We start from the raw sequence: 19,427 nt of genomic DNA on the forward strand, positions 1-19,427 counted from the left end.
TGCTGCAATGTCAAGGGCCGCCTCTCATCAGCTCCTGGAAAACTGGGGCTCCGTGCTTTTCTTGCTATGGGAAAGAACCGCCCCCCTTTTCAGATGCCCATTGCCAAAATTGAAACTCTCCCTAAAGCAATTCCTATATGCAAGGATATCACTCAGAACAAAATCCTGCTTGCTCTGGCTGGCCTTGGCCTCTGGTGGCCATTTCTCATCTGCCCCTGAAACACTGGGGCTCTGTTCCTTCCTTCCTATGGAAAAGAACCGGCTTTCAGGTCCAGGGACCATGGCCAAAATTAGAATTTGGCCTCTCAATTCTGTTTATCCAAGGACTGATCTCAGACAAAAGTAGCCAGGACAGACAGGTCAGGCTGGCCCTGTCCTCTGGTGATTTTCTTAGACTCTGAGCTGAATGTTTTCATTTGAAAACACCTTGGACGGGGCCCAGAGATCTCCCAGGGAGGTATTTTGAAACCTTGGGCACATGAGCACTATATATGGACAAAAGAGCTCTGTGCTCTGTGCAGTTGTGGTGGTTTTGCATCACGAAAGTGATGTTCTAAGAGAAGCTGCTAGCAGTTTCCTCCATGTCTGACAAAAAAAACCAATCAGTAATTATCTTTGAGAACTGACAATCTGTTAAACTATGAAGGAAACTGTATGCGGCTCTGTGAAGACACATGTTAAAGATGGGAAAGCCTGGCAGGGTCTCTTTCCCTTCTGGCTGGCACAGAGGTAACAAGGCTGACCCGGCCCCATCTCAGCCAGGCCGGGCCGGGCGGCTCCTGCCGTGGGGCCGGGCCCCTTTCCAGGGACCCCGCCAGGCCCCATCGGCTGCCGGGCAGGGCAGGGGAGGCCGCGGGGCCGAGGCCGGGCAGGGCCATGGCTGCAGTTGGGAACATCTGGGCCCTGCTGAGCCCTGCCCCGCCGCCAGCCCGGGCCCAGCCAGGATCCGCCGGGCCCCAGGAGCAGCCCCGGGCCGGGCCGGCTCGGCCAAGATTCTGCCGCCCTTGGGCTTCAGCTGCAAGCCCCGGGCAGGGGCAGGAGAAGCCATCGGCCCCTGGCCGTGCTGCTGCTGTGCTCTGGCCTGGCTGCTGAGATCCTGGCCCTGCCCCAGCGCGGCCCATCCTGACACAGCCCCAGCGCAGCCGCTGCAGAAACCTCCATCGTAAAACAGCTCCGCAAGCACCGAGCCCGGCCGGGGGCACGGAACCATCTGCAGGCCCCGGGTGAGATATGAACTCTTTCAGTGCTTCCATCCTCCCTCCAGTGAGAGAAAAGGACAAAGTGCAGGCACAGAGAGGAGCAACATGAAGACACCGAGGTCACTGAAGAGGAAGTTGAGCCCCAGATGGGAGGTATGAGGAGATGCCTTGATCTTGGGGCGGAAATCCTCTTGTAAAGCTATGGGGAAGGATGTAATTGATACATCAGACTCTCTTTTTCCCTATAACTAATTGAAAATATGGGGAGATGACTTGTTCAGCAAAAACCTCCATGCTAAAGTAGGCAATTGTTGAAGTAGCTGTGATCCCATGAGAAGTTTAAACAGAGAAAGAGAGAAGAGTAATGAGATCCTGTGTCCTCAGGGAGAGAAGAAGATCTCTGTTCTCAGAGATGAAGATGATTTTGTGAAATAGGTGAAGAGAATCTTTGCTCTTGAACAGCTCATCTTTAAACTCATACCCCATAAGTTGACATGGCCCATAAACACAGCTGTGGGGAAAGCTGTGACAAATGGGAGGGACTTCACAATTGCAGATTTTCTGGGCAGCTGCTATTCCTGGGAATTGAGAGCCACGAGAGAACTTTTTTCTTATGGAGAAGTCTCCATAGCATGAGAGAGAGACTCCTCTGCCTAAGTGAACTGAAGAAAGACTGTTCTAGATGGTGTAAACTGACTGAAACTTTCAGGTTTTGTCTCCTTGCATTGTCAGTAAGAAAGAAAAGGTTGTAGGGAGAGGAGAAGTGTTCAGATTCTTATTATTCTTTCTTCTATTCACTGATAATAAACTTTTCAATATACCCCTTTAAAATTTTGAGCCTACTTTGCCTTTCTCCTAATCCTATCTCGCAGCAGGAAATGAGTAAATATATTCCAGTGAGTGCAATGGTAATTAGCCAACACTGATACCACTGCACTAATAGATGCATTGGCTGAGAAATCTCAAATTAGCAAACCAAACTCACTCCAGATACATTCCTGATAAACTGCATTAGAGCAGAGGGAAATCAAGGCAGAGCCATGGTTTGTCAGGACTTGCTGCATCCTGATGAGCCCTGTGGTGCATTTGGAGCTGAGCCCTTGAACCTCAGGGCCTGAGAGGAGATTGCACAAACCTTTCCAGGAGTCAAAGTCAGAAGAAAACCCCAAAGTGTCTCAAAGCATGAATGGGTCCCACTGAGGTCCATCCCCAACACAGGCTCATCATGGACTCCTTGGAGGAGAGAATTGGAGGCCAGGATGGCACAAAAACCTCTCAGAGTCTCAGTGTGGAAAGGAAATTCCAAACTACCTTAAAAAATTTGAGAAGCTGAAAGCATTACTGAGCAGCACTGAGTGTCAGTACAAAGCTCTCAAGGGACTCGTTAAAGCAGATAATTGGAGGCCATGATTGCACAAACTTCTCAGAGACTCCAAGGCAAAAGCCAAAGCCAAAGTCCTTTGAAAAAGCTGCAGTCCCTGCAGGGAGCATGAAGGAGCCCCCAGGGCCATTGCTGAGCAAGGCTCCCCAGGGACTCCTTGCAGCAGATCCTTGAGGCCACTGGGATGTGGGCTAGGGGGGGATGCTGAGGGCAGCACAAGGGGCTGGCAGTGCCCAGCCTGGCTGGGGCTGGGCCAGGAGGCCCCAGGGCCTCAGGACAAGGTGTCTCCTCCCAGCCCTTGCTGGCACAGACCTGCTGTGCCCCAGGGCACCAAGACTTGGCTTCTCTTTGTCCCCACCTGTCATCACTGCCTGCAGTTCTCTGCTCTGCCTGGGGCCTGGGGACACTTTCTCAGTTGTGTCCCACAGTGGGACCCATTAAAAGTCCAAGAAACTTTGGAGTTGGATTCTGCCTTGGAGTTCTGGAGAGGTTTCTTCAGCTCCCTCTCAGGGCCTGATGTTCAGGGCCTGAGCACAAAGCCCCAGAGGCTGATTAAAGTCCTTGTGCTGTGTCTGTGCTGCTGAGCTGGGCTGGGCTCCTGGCACAGAGGCAGCTCCTGGTGACCAAGAAGAGCTTCAAAAGCACATTTCTCTGGATGAGCAGCTCTTGTGCCAGCCCAGCAGGGCTGGGGCACTGCCTGCAGCCAGCCCGGGCACAGCCCAGAGGCACAGAGAGCTTCAATCAGTCAGGGCTGGGAAGGGGCTGAGAAGTGCCTGGGGCACAATCACTGCCAGCCCTTGGCACAGGAACCTCTGGCTGCAGGACAGTGCAGCTGCAGCTCCTGGAGCCATCTCCTGCAGCTGGAACATCCCAATGCCTGCAGAGCCTGTGAGTACATTCTCTGCTTGTCTCTTGTGCAGAGCAGCCAGGGGTGCCCAGGGCTGTCCTGCAGAGCAGGGTCCTGCAGCCCAGGGCACTGTGCTGGGGCAGGGACTCTGCTGCCTGCCAGGGACAGCTCTCAGCCAGCCCTGGCAGCTGCTCCCAGCACTGGGGGACAAGATCTGGGTGGCAGGAGACAGCTGGTGAGGCTTGGAAGTGTTCTCCTTGTGTGGGGAGGATGCTGCATTGTTCAGGACTGCTCCCAGCATGGCATTTCACTGCAGAACATTTCCAAATAGATTATAAAGGGAGCACAGCAAGGCAGGGGCTGCATAAAAGGGGAAATCCTGCTTTTTTAATCTACTGCTCTGGGTTGCCTGGATGTGAAATAGCACATAGATATTCATCTCTGATTTCAGGCAGTAAAAAATAAAAAACATTTCTATTACATCTGAATAAACTGGGCAGTTACTGAGATGAGCACAGGGTCCCTTAGGGCAGAATCAGTGTTGCTTTTCCAGCCTCCTCAGGGTTGCTCTGACATTGCTATCAGAGCCTGCAGAGCCAGAGCTGCCCCTGGGCAGTGCCTGAGCTGGGAGGGCTCTGCAGGGCAGAGCTGAGCCCCCAGGGCTGGGCTGGGCTCTGGCAGCACTGGCAGGGCCCTGCCCTGGGCACAGGGAAGCAGCTGCTGGCAGGGACAGCTCCAGGCAGCAGAGCCCTGGGCAGGCAGTGGGGGGAAAGTGCCCCCCAGGCTGTGCTGGGATACTTAAAGTTTTCTCCAAACTCAACTATTCCATGATTACTTTTTTTACAGATCCCTATGTGCAGCCCCAGCAAATGTCGAACAGCAGCTCCATCAGGCACTTCCTCCTGCTGGCATTGGCAGACACGCGGCAGCTGCAGCTCCTGCACTTCTGCCTCTTGCTGGGCATCTCCCTGGCTGCCCTCCTGGGCAACGGCCTCATCATCAGCGCCGTAGCCTGCGGCCACCACCTGCACACGCCCATGTTCTTCTTCCTGCTCAACCTGGCCCTCGCTGACCTGGGCTCCATCTGCACCACTGTCCCCAAAGCCATGCACAATTCCCTCTGGGACACCAGCAACATCTCCTACACTGGATGTGCTGCTCAGCTCTTTTTCTTTCTGCTCTTCATCTCAGCAGAGCTTTCCCTCCTGACCATCATGTGCTACGACCGCTACGTGTCCATCTGCAAACCCCTGCACTACGGGACCCTCCTGGGCAGCAGAGCTTGTGCCCACATGGCAGCAGCTGCCTGGGCCAGTGCCTTTCTCTATTCACTGCTGCACACAGCCAATACATTTTCCCTGCCCCTGTGCCATGGCAATGTCCTGGGCCAATTCTTCTGTGAAATCCCCCAGGTACTCAAGCTCTCCTGCTCCAAATCCCAACTCAGGGAACTGGGGATTCTTGCTGTTAGTGCCTGTTTGGTATTTGGCTGTTTTGTGTTCATTGTTTTCTCCTATGTGCAGATCTTCAGGGCTGTGCTGAGGATCCCCTCTGAGCAGGGACGGCACAAAGCCTTTTCCACCTGCCTCCCTCACCTGGCTGTGGTCTCCCTGTTCCTCAGCACTGCAATGTTTTCCTACGTGAAGCCTCCCTCCATCTCCTCTCCATCCCTGGATCTGGCCCTGTCAGTTCTGTACTCGGTGGTGCCCCCAGCCCTGAACCCCCTCATCTACAGCCTGAGGAACCAGGAGCTCAAGGCTGCTGTGAAGAGACTGATGACTGGATGCTTTCAGAAACAGTAAACTGCTGGCCAGTTTCTGCCAATTACTTTAAATAAAAGTCATCTTTGACACTTCTTGTTGGTTTCATTTTCACGGTCCTTTGTCTTTCTTTTACTTTTTTCATATTGTCTATGGAGAAATGTAATTTTTCTGCTATTTCTTATTTTGTTTCTCTCCACCTCCCCTGTGGCCACAGACTGTGTCAATGAGGGGCTGCGCTCTTGGTGGCTTTAAAGGAACTAAAGGATCTCTCCCAGCAGAGTTTTCTGCAGAGATGCCCTTGTGTTGCCTTCTCTGGAGCTGCAGCAGCAATGTCTGTGTGCAGAGCTGGGGCAGATCAGTGTTGGCCCAGCAGCTGTGCCCAGCAGCAGCAGCAGCAGCAGCACTTGGTGTTGCCAGTGCTGCTGCCATGGCCCTGCCCCGCTGCCCTGGTGGCCCTGGTGTTGCTGCAGGGCCTGAGTGCTCTCGGGGCCGGGCACAGCCCTGGGGGTGGCAGTGCCGGGGCTGCAGCAGGGACAGGCCATGGGCACTGCTGGGGCAGCGCTGACGCCTCAGGCCAGGCCCTGGGGGCTCCAGGCTCCTTGCCCAGGCTCTCTCAAGAACACGGCCAGGCCAATGCTCAGCACAGAAACCCCCGTCAGCAGCCCCAGGCTGGCCGTGGGCAGGCTGGGGGCAAACAGCATGGCTGGGGCTCTGCAAGGGCCCTGGGGCAGACGGGAAGGAGCAGCAGAGCAGGGGCTGATCCATGCCCAGTGCGCTGCACAGCCCAGGGCAGCGTCCCAGAGCGTCCTCATGCAGCTGCCAACAACATCCCCCCTCTGCAGCCCTGGCCTCTCCCCCAGCTCACACAGGTGCCCCATCCTTGCAGGCACAGACACGGCAGCACTGCCTCAGCAGCCCCTGTTTGCATTGCACACAGCAGGGCCAGCACCCCCATGCTGTTGCTGTGGGGACATGAACCTGAGGGAGCACAAATGCCATCAGCCCCTGGGGCCAGCCAGGCCTGGGGGACACCAGGGAAACCACTCAGCTTTGTCCTGGCCTCTGCACTCAGCCAGAAAGTTTGTTCCCATCAGCTGGGAGTTTCCTGTGCCACTGCAGACGCTGTTGCTCAGAGCCAGGGCTGCCTGGCAGCCACCCCCAAACTGCCCTCAGCATTTCCTCTGCTTCACCTTTGCTTTCTTTACACTTCCTGGTAGAAATTTCTACCCAATGCCCAGCCCTTTTCCCTGCCCTGCAAACAGCCCATCCCTGTTTGCCCTTTCCTCTCTGGCCCCACTCCCCATTGCAGTTCCTGACTTGGCCCCATGGAAATGTCCCTTGGGCAGCAGGATCATCCTACAAGTGCTGCAGGAATTGTCTGCAGGCTCCTGCAGTGCCTGCTGCTGCTCCCTTGCCAGAGGCACCCCAGGCCAGGGGGGCACATCTGGGCTGCTGTGTCTGGCTCTGGGGCTCCCTGTTCTGGGCAATGAGGAGGAGCTGCAGAGGCTCTGCAGGACTGACAGGATGGGCTTTGGGGCTGCCAGGAGAAGCTGAGGGACCTGGGCTGCTGGAGCTGCTGAAGAGGAGGCCCAGGGCTCATCCTGCAACTGCTCCAAGGGTGGTTTCAGAGAATCCCAGAATCAGCAAGGGTGCAACAGGCCATAGAGATCATCAAGTCCAACCTGTGCCCTGACACTGCCCTGTCTCCCCTGAGTCTCCTCTTCTCCAGGATAAACAACCCCAGCTCCCTCAGCCGCTCCTCACAGGACTTGTGCTCCAGACCCCTCCCCAGCCTTGTTGCCCTTCTCTGGACATGCTCCAGCCCCTCCATGTCCTTCCTAAACTGGGGGCCAGGAACTGGACATAGCACTCGAGGTGCTGCCCAACCAGTGCTGAGCACAGGGTAAGAATCCCTGCTCTGCTCCTGCTGGCCACACCATTCCTGATCCAGGCCAGGAGCCATTGGCCTTCTTGGCCACCTGGGCACACTGCTGCCTCATGTCCAGCCTGCTGTCCATCAGTCCCTGCAGGTCCCTTTCTGCCTGGCTGCTGTCCAGCCACTCTGGCACCTTGTTGAGGGAGAAAAGGGAAGGGAGGGGAACGGGTCCAGATCATATCCTTCCGGAAATGTGGTGTTTGCTGGCATTGCCAGTTCCCACATCTTGCTATTTCCCTATTCTAGCACAGCCCAAGTCCAGCAATTTGCTGGCACAGAAAGCCAAAACCAGGCAAATACCTGGTACCTACAGCAACCCAATCTCGTGTTTGCTGACACCGCCAGTGCCCATATCCGGAATTTTTCAGATGCCTGCACAGCACAATTCCAGCAATATACTGGCACAGAAAGATCACATTTGGCAATTTCCTGGTGCCTGGACATTCCCCACCCAGATCTGGTGTGTGCTGACACTGCCAGTGCCCACATTGGCAATTTCCTGGTGCCAGCACAACCCAAATGCAGCAATTTTCTGGCAAAGAAAGCCAAAACCAGGCTCCACCCAGATCTGGTGTGTTGGGGTTGGTTAAAAGAAGAGGGAGACCTCGGCTTAAGGCCATGGGAAAACCCTCTTTAGTCAGGGTCAGCAGGAGCTCCCACCCATAATCCTCTTGTTCAGGTTTGCAGATTGTTACTAGAAAGTTCTGAGTTCTCTTTGCTACCATTGCAAAAATTGTAATATTCTGCAAAATTGTAATATTCTGCATAATTATATTGCAGAATATAATGCAATATATTTATACTGCAAAAATTGTAATATTCTTAATCCCTCCTTCCTCTTGGATCCTTCCCTCAGATCCCACCTTAACCCCTCCCCATAAATAAATGGATAAATATCCCTGCTAGACCCTGGAGCCAGGCTTTTTTCTGCTTTGCTCTCTCTACTGTGCACGCCGTCCTGTTTGTTGTGTTTGCCTTCATTGAAGTTCTGTTTCCAGAGCACCAGATGGAAGCAGTCTCTGTCTGTAAAGTGGCCAGAGCTGGTTCTCAGGGAAACCACTGGCCAATGGTCCGGACGAGGACCAGAAGGTTTCACTGGTGTTTGCTGGCACCGCCAGTGCCCACATCTGGAAATTTCCCTATTCTGACACAGCCCAAGTGCAGCAGCAATTTACTGGCACAGAAATCCAAAACCCGGCAACTTTCTGCTACTGGCTCTGGCACTGCCCACATTTTGTGTTTGCTGCGCCAGTGCCCAGATTTGGAAATTTCCTGGTGCCAGCAGAGCCCAAATCCGGCAGATTTCTGTCACTGGCAATGACACCACCCAGATCTGGTGTTTGCTGGCAGTGCCAGTGCCAGATCTGAAAACTTCCTGGTGCTGGCACAGCCCAAGTCCAGTGATTTGCTGGCACAGAAAGCCAAAATTTGGAAATTTCCAGGTTCTGGCTCCAGCACCATCCAGATCTGGTGTTTGCTGGGACTGCCAGTGCCCAGATTTGGAAATTTCCCGATGCCTTCACAGCCCAGGTCCAGCAATTTGGTTTTAGCTAGCTTAGGCAGAGAAGTTCCTTGGACTGTGACTTTCCTTTCTCTTGGAACTGTTTAAATCTGCTCTGGACTGAAAACCCAGAAAAACACCGGCAGCTCACACCTGTGGCCCACCGAGCTCTGGGACGCTGCATTCCAGCACCAGACGGACTTAGAAGAGACCGAGTGAGCCAACTACAACCCACAAAAAGGACTTTCTGAATTTGCCATCTCTTCAGCACTGTCAGAGGTTTCATTTAATATTATGCATTTTTCATGCTTCTGAATACTTTACTTGTTAAATAAACTGGGGTTTTTTCACTTTTTTTGAGGGAAGTCTTTTCCTGAACTAGTAGGGGGAGGGGATGCTTGAACTTGCTTTCTAGACTGATCCCTTTTGGAGGTTTCCTCCCCAAATTTGCCCTAAGCCAGCACAAACAGTCATCATGAAAATTTCACCAGTGGCATAATTTCCTGCTGGCAAATCTTGTGACAGAAGCTTGACCTTGTTCTCCATGAGACATTCTTGAGAAGAGAGACAGGAGAAGATTCCTGGAAAACTGAAACAGCTTTCCAGAAGGGAAATGAAAATGAAAGAAACAATCCAAGATCTTTTCCTCTATTTATTTCTATGCTCCCCTTTTCCATGTTGCACTACTTCTCCATCCCAGGAATTCCAGATGCACTTCACCTCTAAGATCGGTGACTCAGTGATTTTTAGACACTCAAAAAAACCATGAACCACACAGAGTTTTCCTTCCCCTGGTTTTACTGGAAGGCAACACTGGAGATGTAAGTGCAGTGCTTGGGTCAGGTAGGAATCCTACAGCAAGGGAAGGTGGCCCGACAGTGTTTGACCCTCAGCCAGGCCAATGCAGAGCAGCAAGCGAGGGGATTGCTGTGCCAGTGTGCAGGAGTCAGGGCTCTGCATCTGGGCTCACCGCTGCAAAGTTCCCGTGTTTGGACAGACTCAGGGGCTGTGCCCGGGGCGCGCGGGGCTCGAACGTGGGGCTCGTGGGGCGAGCGGGGAACGGACACGGGGACGAACGGCCCCGGTGCTTCAGTTGCAGCGGCGGCAGCGGCGGCAGCAGCAGCGGCAGCAGCAGCAGCGACAGCAGCAAAACAGATATTTTAGAGCACTCTTTCTTTTTTTCTCTTTATCTTTCTCTTTCTCTCCCTTTCCCTCGGTCGGGCACCCTTCTCTCGGGGTCCCTTGCCCGGCGTCCCTCTCCTCTCCCCGCCTCCCTCTCCCCTGCCGGGCCGGGCCATGCCCCCGGCCCGCCCCCGGCCCCGGGCGGGGCTGCCCCGTGCCCGGCCCCGGCCGTCCCGCCGCGCTCTCGCCTCCGCCCGGCTCTGGCCGTGCTGGCGGTGGCGCTGCTGGGCGGGCGTCAGTGCCTGGTGCGGGGGCGGCATCGCCGCCCTTCGGCTCCGCCTGGCCCGAGCCCGGCCCCGCCCCCGAGGCAGGCTCCAGCCCCGACCCCGTCCCCGGCCCCCGCCCCGGCCCCGGCTCCTCCCGGGGCCCGCAGAGGACACAGGCGGCGCGGCCGCTCCCGCCGCCTCCGCTGCGGCTTCCCCGGCCCGAGCTCCGCCGCTCGGCAGCGCGGCCGCCGGCCCCGAGCCTCCCGTGCCGCGTTCCAAAGAGCGAACGCCTGGGCATGGCCGTCCCGGGGCGGCTGAGGGGCGCTCGGGGGCCGTTGCTGGCCCCGGGCCGAGCGCTGACAGCCGCGTCTCGCCCGCAGGGAAGGCGCACGAGGCCCTGCAGGAGCGGTACCGAGTGGGTTCGCTGCTGGGGCGCGGAGGATTCGGCAGCGTCTTCGCGGCCACGCGGCTCTCGGACGGCGCCCCGGTGAGCGGCGGGGCCGGCGGCGGGCGCAGGAGGAGGGGGCGGAGGAGGAGGAGGAGGAGGATGGGGCTGGGCAGGGCGGGCGTCGAGCTGAGCCCGCTGCTGTCCTTGGCTTTCAGGTGGCCATCAAAAGGGTGCCACGGAACCGCGTCCGGCACTGGGGCGAGCTGGTGAGTGAGCGGGGCCAGCGGCAGCAGCCGGGGCTGCCGGGCGGGGATGAGCCGAGGCCCGGCACGGTGGAAGCCGCCAGGACGCCTCGAGGGAGAGCGGGCGTGGGTCCAGCGCAGGGCGCAGAGCATCCCGGGCTGGCTGAGGGCTCCCCGAGCCCCGGCACGGCATCGGCCCCACTGAGGGCATCGTGCTCCTCCCGCAGCCCGACGGCAGCAGGGCCCCGCTGGAGGTCGTGCTGCAGGCCAAGGTGTCCACTGGCTTCCCTGGTGTGGTGCAGCTGCTGGAGTGGCTTGAGCTGCCCAACCACATCGTGATGGTGCTGGAGCGGCCAGAGCGGTGTCAGGACCTGCAGCGTTTCATTGGGGCACGGCGGTTCCTGCCCGAGGAGGTGGCGCGGGCGCTGTTCCGCCAGGTGCTGGAGGCCGTGCGGCACTGCACCAGCTGCGGGGTCCTGCACCGCGACATCAAGCCAGAGAACATCCTGCTCGACCTGCACACCGGGAAGGCCAAACTGATCGACTTTGGCTGTGGCACCTACCTGCAAGAGACAGCCTACACCCACTTTGCAGGTGAGCCCACATAAGGGTGTACTCCTGGTCCCGGGATCTCATGGCCCAACATCTCCCAGCCCAAGCTGGCTGTGGCAGCGGGGATTCTCCCTTTTGCTGCAGTCAGGGGACTGAGTCTTCAGCTGAGTTGCTTTAGAGCGGGGCTGGGTGGGGAGCCATCTTCCAGCCCTGCTGGCAGCCTTTGCCAGCCACTCTGCCCAGGACTGGGGCTGAGCTGGGGCAGCCAGCCCTACCAAAACCCCCGTGGGTGGGGGTAGCAGAGATGGGGGCGGAACCTGTGCCCCAGCCAGTTTGGTGTGCAGGCGAGAGGAAGGGCTTGGACTGATCCACTCTCCCTGTTTGCCTTGGCTTCCTAATATTTTTGGGGCAATGCAGGCAGGGAGGATAAGGGCATGTTTTTTCCCCAGCACGGAGAGGGTTTTTCCTTTACAGGTCAGGGTCAGGCTTAGCCAGGGCTTCCTCTGCCCTCTTCTGACACCAGTGGCTTCTTTTGCAAGCCTAAGTTTGTGCACAAGTCCCAGGTGCTGGCGAGAGGGCAGTGGTCACCCTGTGTGCCACTGATGCAGCCCCTGCAGGCCCAGGGATGCTGGGGCCAGGCTGTGGGAGCAGCAGCATCCCCCTGCTGAACTCCATCTGTATTCCATAGGAACACTGTCCTACAGCCCCCCGGAATGGAACGACTTTGGCTGGTACCATGGCGAGGCAGCAACGATCTGGTCCCTGGGCATCCTGCTGCACCAGATGGTCTGCGGGGAGCACCCATTCAGGAGGGGCCGGAACCTCAGCTGGGGCCAGCTCCCGCTGCCACAAGGGCTCTCTCAAGGTGGATCCTCTTCTCTGGGCACGGGGGGAATCCCAGTGCTGGGAGCCAGCAGCGGGCTCGTGAGCATCCCGCTCTGGCACCTGCTGAGGAGGTGGCACAGGTCCTGCTCTCCTCCAAAACAGAGAATTGATGGGAAAGTTTAGGCCCAACCCTGAGCTCATCCAGAATGGCCTGGCCATGGGAATAGTGGGGCAAAGCAGACAGGAGCCTTCTCTGGCTGACCGGCAGTTTCTGCTTTCTCTCCCCAGAGTGCAAAGATCTGATCAGGTGGTGTTTATCCGTGAACTCCTTGGAGAGACCCACATTAGAAGACCTGTTCTGTGATCCTTGGGTGCAGGATATTCCTCTGCCATAGAAGAAGGGAGAGAGCCACAGGCACACTTTGATCCAGGGCCCTGGTAAGTTCCAGCTCCACACATGCCTTGGCAATCAGAAGCAAAGGAACCCAGACCTTTTTGTGCTGCCTGTGTCACTGCACCGGGGCCATGGGATGGGCACACGCAGCCTTTGTGCTGGAGCTGAGCTGCTCTGCCCAGCACTGGTGGCCGCCATCCAAGCTGGTTTTGCTTGTGCTGGTTCCCTGACAGCTGGGGCCCTGGGCAGAGCCCTGAGAGCCTGGTCTCCCCCCAGGGAAGGAGCAGGAGCCCCTGGAGAAGCTGTACCGGGTGGGGATGCTGCTGCTGCTGCTGCTGCTGCTGCTGCTGCTGCTGCTGGAGACAGCCAGGATGACATCAAGGATGACAAGCTCTTCCTCAGCCTGGCCACTGGAGGCTGAAGGTGATGGACTTTGATTCTGGCACCTTCTTCAAAGCCAAACTCCACAGGGAATTTGCAGATGAGTCCCCAGCCGGGGAAATTCTGCCAGATTTGGGCATGGCCCAGCCTGGCTGGGAGGCAAAGGTTCCCCCTTTGCTGGGGCAGATGCAACTCATCCTTCAGTCGCTGCCCAGCTGCTTTTTGGCAGGGCTGGGGGGATGGGCTGGGCTGGGTACGAAATGGGAGTGGGCTCCTGGCCCTGCCAACAGCCCCCAGCACCCACCGTGCCCCGGGCTGGGGCTGGGGCTGGGGCAGCCAGCCCGACACAAACAAAGCCCCATGGTGGGAGCAGAGGTGGGACTCCAGAACCTGTGCAGGGGCTGCTTTGCTCTGCAGGCAAGGAAGGGCTGGCCTACTGCACTGCCCTCGTTTGCTTTGGGATCACGGTGATTTTGGGGGGCAGTGCAGGGGGGAAGAGAGAAAGTGTGGGCTTCCCTCAGCCATGGCTGGGTTTTTCCCTACCATGTAGGAGTTGGGCCTTCCTCAAGGCCCTGACAGAGATAAGAGTTTTTCCCGTTTTTCTTGTTTTCCCTTTTTGCATCTAATCTCTTTTCAATAATGTGTTGTTTGTTTTTCCAGAGGAAGTGTTCTAGGTGGTCCAGTGTGGATGGGGAAGTGCTTGGGAGCAGCTGTGGCGTGGATGGGCGGTGGCCTTGGAGAAGGCTGAGGCCATGGTTTGGGAGCAGCTTTTCTTGCAGCCGTGGCTGGCGTGAGGTGGGTCCCTGTGTGCTTGGCAGGGTGGGATCAGAGCTTTTGGGAGATGGCAGCGAGCACAGGAGCATCCTGCTCTGGGCAGCTGCTGAGGGCTGGATGTGCCGTGGCTGGCTGCAGGCTGGGCACATGTCCTGCCCTCCTGCTCTGCTGCCAAAGGCAGCAGGGATGGGCAGCTCTGGGCACAGCCAGCATGGCCTGGGCACCGCAGGCCTTGGCACAAGGGCACAGGAGCCCTCAGCTGACGGGCGGTTTCTGCTTTCTCTCCTTGCAGCCAGGCTCTGCGGCTGCTGAGGCTGCTCTGGGCTCTGCCAGGGCTCTGCTGGGCTCAGCCCTGGGCCCAGCTGGGCTGGCTCTGCCCTCACATTGCTCTGACAGCTCTGCATCAGACGAGCCCGTTGCGAGCACAGCGCCTGAGCTTTCTGCTTTGGCAGGTGAGTGAGACTCTGCTGCAGGCCCAGAGATTGCAGCTGGGGACACACATCCAATTGGCAAGGACCCAAACTCTCCACAGTCCCAGCTGAACGCCTGCATCTGCACAGGCTGTTTTGTCTGTCCCATTCTTCCTTCTTGATTGGCTGGAATTGTGCAGTTGCACTTTCTTCCTCCTCTAGCAGTGCCACGAGTGGGCCAAAGCTGGCGAGTGGGCCGTGCTCCTGAGGCAGTGCAGTCTGGAGCTGGTGGATGGAGAATTGCCCTTCTGCACTCCCAAACCAGAGCAAAAAGCCCTAAGTGGGACTTTGTGTCTATAAGAAATCCCTGACAGTTTCAAAGGGAAGTGCAGCTCATTTTCAGGCTGAGAAGGAAGGGCATCTTCTAAAGGATTTGGGGTTTGACAGATTTTTTATTCCCAGTCCTGCTTGGAGCTGGAAGGGCACAAAGCAATTTCCTCTTGCTTTGACCATTATTTCAAATACCAATGTTGGAAACAAAGCCCAAAATCTTTTAAAAGGCTGCTGAGGTCAGTAAGATGGATCCATGCCATCAGCACATTTACAATGTAAATAACTGAGTTCTCTTTTTCAAAAGATCATTTACCTCCTAATGCAAAGAACGTAACTTTGCATTTATGTTTTGGTTTTTTTTTACTAACATTATGTATATTTTTTCACTAACACTTGGATTTTATTCTTATCTTTTACAATTTTCCAATTTTTTTCCTTTTTCCTTTTTCTTTCCTTTAAATAGAAAACATGTCCTATGAAAGGAATGTCCTTTGCTCCTGGTTCCTGTGCGGAGCAGCTCCCTTCCTGCTGGCTGAGCTGCTCAGGCAGAGCCCGGCAGCTCCTGGCCCTGCAGGGCTGAGGCTTTTCCCCGTTGCTGGGCACAGACTGATGGAGCAGCACTGCTGAACACGGGCACACAGAGGGACCAGGAGCAGCTGCCTTTGCCCACCTGAGGCTCCAAGGCCCAAACTCTGAGCAGCCAGGGCTGGAAGAGACTGGCAGGATCTGATCCCTGACTCTGGGCCAGGGCTGCACAAATGACCCCACAGCACCAGCAGCAGCAGCAGCAGCAGCAGCAGCAGCAGCAGCAGCAGCAGCAGCAGCAGATGGAGCTGACTTTCAGCACAGCCCCTGCCCCTGTTCCCTCCCGTGTGCAGCGGTGTCACAGCAGCCTGAGGCACCTGGGAGCCCCCAGTGCCAGCAGGGACTTGAGATGGCAGCCCTGGGCTCCTGGAGGCTGTGCAGGGAATGGAGCTGAGCACTCCCTGTCCATGGGGAGCTTGCAGATCGAAAGGGCTGCTGTGCCCAGGCAGCTCCAAGGGCACAGAAAGGAGGCTCTGGAGCACTGGATCTGTGCCAGTGCCACAGTCCTGGGCAGCAGCTAGCCAGCCCTGGGGGAACAGAGGGCACAGCACGAGGGACAGAAGCAGGCAAGGGCAGAGACTGGAGAGAGCCAGAGCCAGGAGCAGGAACAGCTGCTCCATTGCACTCTTGGAGAAAGCTCTTGGCTGGTTCCAAGCACTGAAAGGCGTGAAGGGCAGAGAGGAGGCCACAGCAAACAATGCTCCTGTTTGCACAGCCTCCCCTCTCCGTGTCCCAGAAGGAATTGCATGGACTGTGCTCTTCTCTCCGAGTCGTCTCGTTCAGCATGAGCAGCTCAGCACCAGGAGCTGAAGGAGCTGAAGCCTCAGGCCACAGGAGCTGGGCAAGAGGAGACTTTCTGAGCAAATGAATGCTGCTAACATGGACCCAGCTGAATGCAGTGGATAGAATCATGGAATCACAGAATCCTTTCTGTTGGAAAAGCCCTCTGAGCTCACCCAGTTCAGCCGCTCAGCCAGCAGTGCCAAGCCCAGCACTAAACCACGTCCCTGAAGTGCCAAGGCCTGGACAGCAGCCCTGAGTGAGGCCTGAACAGCAGGCCCTGAGCCCAAGGTGGCCTCTGGATGAACCTTCCAACCAAAGGTTATCTTTGTATCTGCTCCCTGATGAAATGTGCATGGTCATTAGCACTGTGATAGATGTAGCCACTCATTAGTGAAACATGTATTGACCGTTGTGTATTTAGAAGCCAGACAAGGCCATGAAATCTGACATCTGGCCTTGTTTGGGGCTGAATGGTCAAAGTCAGCTCCCTTGGTTCCTCCTGGGGCCCTGGCCAGGCTTTGGGAGGGACCCAAGAGAGGATGAAACCAGATGTTGCCACACTAGCAGTGCTGTCAGTTTGTCCATTCAGCACTGTCAGAGCTGGGCTCTCTCCCAGCGGGGTTGGAGCCTCACCTGTGGCTGGAGGCACCTGCAGGAATTGCCAGTGCCCAGGAGTGGCTCTGCAGCCCTTGGCTGTGACAGCTTCCCCAGCTGCTGTGTGGGTCTGGGGGATGGGAAAGGCTGAGGGTAACTGGGGCTGGATCTTTCTCAATCACTGCAGGCAATCTTTGGTGGGGATGGTTGGGTGCATTGCTGAGCTGCTCCTGTTGTGATTCTTTGCTGCTTTGAGCTGCAGGAAATAACACTGATTCCTTCAGTTGGAGTCTGTGTCTTTGGTGCTGACCCTGCCCACTGGCAAAACAAAACTGGCCCAGTCTGGCCAGATCCCAACAAAATGTCACTTGTTCAGTGTAAATGTGAGGAATCAGTGCCATCAGAAATTCCCAGATGGGAAGCCCTTCCCTGGAGTTCCCTGGCTCTGGAGTGGGCTGAGGTGGGAGCCCTGTGGGAGCAGTGGGGCAGTCGGGTAAAAGAGGCTGAACCCCTGGATGGCTTAAAATGCATCCAAATTTACATAAGGGAAAAGGAAAAGAACTTGTGGGTTTGGGAAGACAGGCATGAACTTTGTTAATGACACATTGGAAACAGCACCAACATAAGGAAAAACTGTTGTTGTCACTCCCACACAGAGTGACAGAAGGTTTCAATCTTGAGCTCAGGTTCATTTGTGCTAGTGATACAATGTTAGTAGTAATAATAAGAATATAAATTAATCGTAATAGTTATATACAATAACACACAATAATTTATATTTTATCTATGTAATTAAAAATTGATACTATTAAATAAGGCTGACAGTACTAATATGTCAGCTTTAGCTGCTCACTTTGACACTAAATACTCTACAGAAAAGGACTGGCCAAGCCCCAAATGTCAGTGGTAAACTTTGTGAACTCTGTACAAGGCATAAAGGAGGAAGGGATGAAATTGGCTATTTCTATAGGATTTGCTGATACTGTGATGTGGAATGCTTTTTCTATTATTGTGAGAAATACAGTGATTAAGCCTGCAGGGTTTTTCATATCCCAGACAAACCACAAGCTGCAGCATTGGTCGATTGGGTGAAGGGGTTGTTAAAAGAGCAGTTGAAAAAATGAGAAGATGGGAACCTGTCCCCATGGAGAACCCATCTCCCAGATGTGCTCCATGCCCTTAACGATGGCCCACTGGGGAAATGGAAACCCCTGGCTGTGCATGGCTGCACCCAATTTACATTAATGAACTAAATCAATTATTAGAAGAAGTAAGAAGTGATATGCTGTTAAAATATCCAACAGCACATCCTGCGAGCTCCAACAAACACAAATGGGGCTCTGCAGAACTGCACGGCCTTGGATTATCTGCTTGCTGGCCAGGGAGGATCCTGGGCTATTCCAGGACAGGAATGTTGCAGGAATGTCTATCAGTGCTGGGTTTGAGGTCCAACAATCAGGAATCACCTCGATAGAAAGATGAGTAGAAGAGAGGCAGAAAGAAGAAAATTCCTCATGGTGGGATTGGCTCCCAAATTGGAGGCTGCTGTGAAGTGCATTCGTGGCAGTCACTGGAATCATTGCATTGTGAGCACTTGGTGTGTTATGATTCCATGTTGGAGTTATTGTGACACCTTGTGCTGGAAATGGAGTACTGGGACTTGTCCATAAAGAGACACAGTCTCAAGAAAAATAGGGGCATTTGATAAAGGACAGAGGATAGCAACTAATTAGGGCTGTTTTAAAAGGAATGCAAATTGTAGCTCTGAGTAATGAACTTGAACAGCACTTAATTGAAGAACAAGAGGTGATGCCTTTGTGCCTAATACCTAAATCTAAACTCTGTTATCCAAAGAATTGTTCTGAAGGTTGCAGTTCATCTGTAGGTTAAAGCACTGATTGAAGCACTGAGGCCTCACCAGGCCCTGACTGAGGCCTGAACAACAGGCCCTGAGGCAAAGCTGAGCTCCAGATGAACCTTCCAACCAAAGGTTATATTTGTATCTGCTCATTAATGAATCATTATTAGCAATATAAGCTCTGTACATGTTCATTGGTGAAATATGGATTTACTTTTTTGTATTTGGAAACCAGAAAAGGCCCCATCTGACTTTGTTTGGGGCTGAATGGTCAAAGTCACCTCCCTTGGTTCCTCCCTGAGCCCTGGCCAGGCTTTGGGAGGGAGCCAAGAGGAGGATGAAACCGGATGTTGCCACACTAGCAGTGCTGTCAGTTTGTCCATTCAGCACTGTCAGAGCTGGGCCCTCTCCCAGCGGGGTTGGAGCCTCACCTGTGGCTGGAGGCACCTGCAGGAATTGCCAGTGCCCAGGAGTGGCTCTGCAGCCCTTGGCTGTGACAGCTTCCCCAGCTGCTGTGTGGGTCTGGGGGATGGTAAAGCCTGAGGGTAACTGGGGCTGGATCTTTCTCAATCACTGCAGGCAATCTTTGGTGGGGATGGTTGGGTGCATTGCTGAGCTTCTGCTTTTGTAATTATTTTCTAACAATTATGTGCTTTGCTGAGCCTCTCCTATTGTAATTTTTTGCAGACATACATTAGATAAATTACACAATTCCTTCAGTTGGTGTCTGTGTGTTTGGTGCTGACCCTGCCCACTGGCATAACTGACCCTGTGGGCTCCATGGAACCAAGGGGACATTGTGACACTGAAGGGCCTCCTGTAACCAGGGGACCGTGGTGATCCTGTGGGGCCTAATGGAACCAAGGGGCCATTGTGACACCGTGGGGCTCATGGAACCACAGATACCATTCTGACACTGTGGGGACTCACGGGGACAAGGCTCCATTGTTTTCACCTCCCTGGCACTGCCCAGTTCAGCCTTTCCCTGCCCCTGCCCCAGCCCAGCAGAGCAGCAGAGTCAGGTCAGGTCCTGCGGCAGGAACTGGAGGCCCTGGAGGTCAGGGACAGCCACTCTGTGTCTGGGATGCTCAGCAGATGCTCAGCTCGGGCAGCTCCTGCAGCCCCAGGGCCAGCCCCGCTGCCCAGCCCAGCAGCAGAGTTGGCCCCGGGGCTCCTCAGGCAGCTCCTGCTGGCCCAGGGACAGGGCAGCCTCTTGCCAGGGCTCCTCTGCACCCCCACGGGCTCCTGCCCTGCTCCTGGCCCATGCCAGCTGCCCCCAGAGCCTTTCCCAGG

At 55.4% G+C, this 19,427-nt stretch overlaps 1 protein-coding gene and 1 long non-coding RNA gene across 2 annotated transcripts in view; both read left to right on the forward strand.

The window, feature by feature from the left end:
• The window catches only part of LOC143692506 (uncharacterized), a 194,254-nt gene that overhangs the window by 6,524 nt on the left and 168,303 nt on the right, over positions 1–19,427 (forward strand). The window lies entirely within an intron of this gene.
• On the forward strand, positions 4,297–5,229 carry LOC143692537 (olfactory receptor 14J1-like). The gene has a single exon (XM_077172783.1). The coding sequence runs from the start codon at positions 4,297–4,299 to the stop codon at positions 5,227–5,229; it is 933 nt and encodes a 310-aa protein (XP_077028898.1).

The sequence above is a fragment of the Agelaius phoeniceus genome (assembly GCF_051311805.1).
Source record: "Agelaius phoeniceus isolate bAgePho1 chromosome W unlocalized genomic scaffold, bAgePho1.hap1 SUPER_W_unloc_1, whole genome shotgun sequence".
NCBI lineage: Eukaryota > Metazoa > Chordata > Aves > Passeriformes > Icteridae > Agelaius > Agelaius phoeniceus.

Coding starts and splice junctions, on each gene's coding strand:
- LOC143692537 (XM_077172783.1), top strand. CDS start 4,297: ATGTCGAACAGCAGCTCCATCAGGCACTTCCTCCTGCTGGCATTGGCA.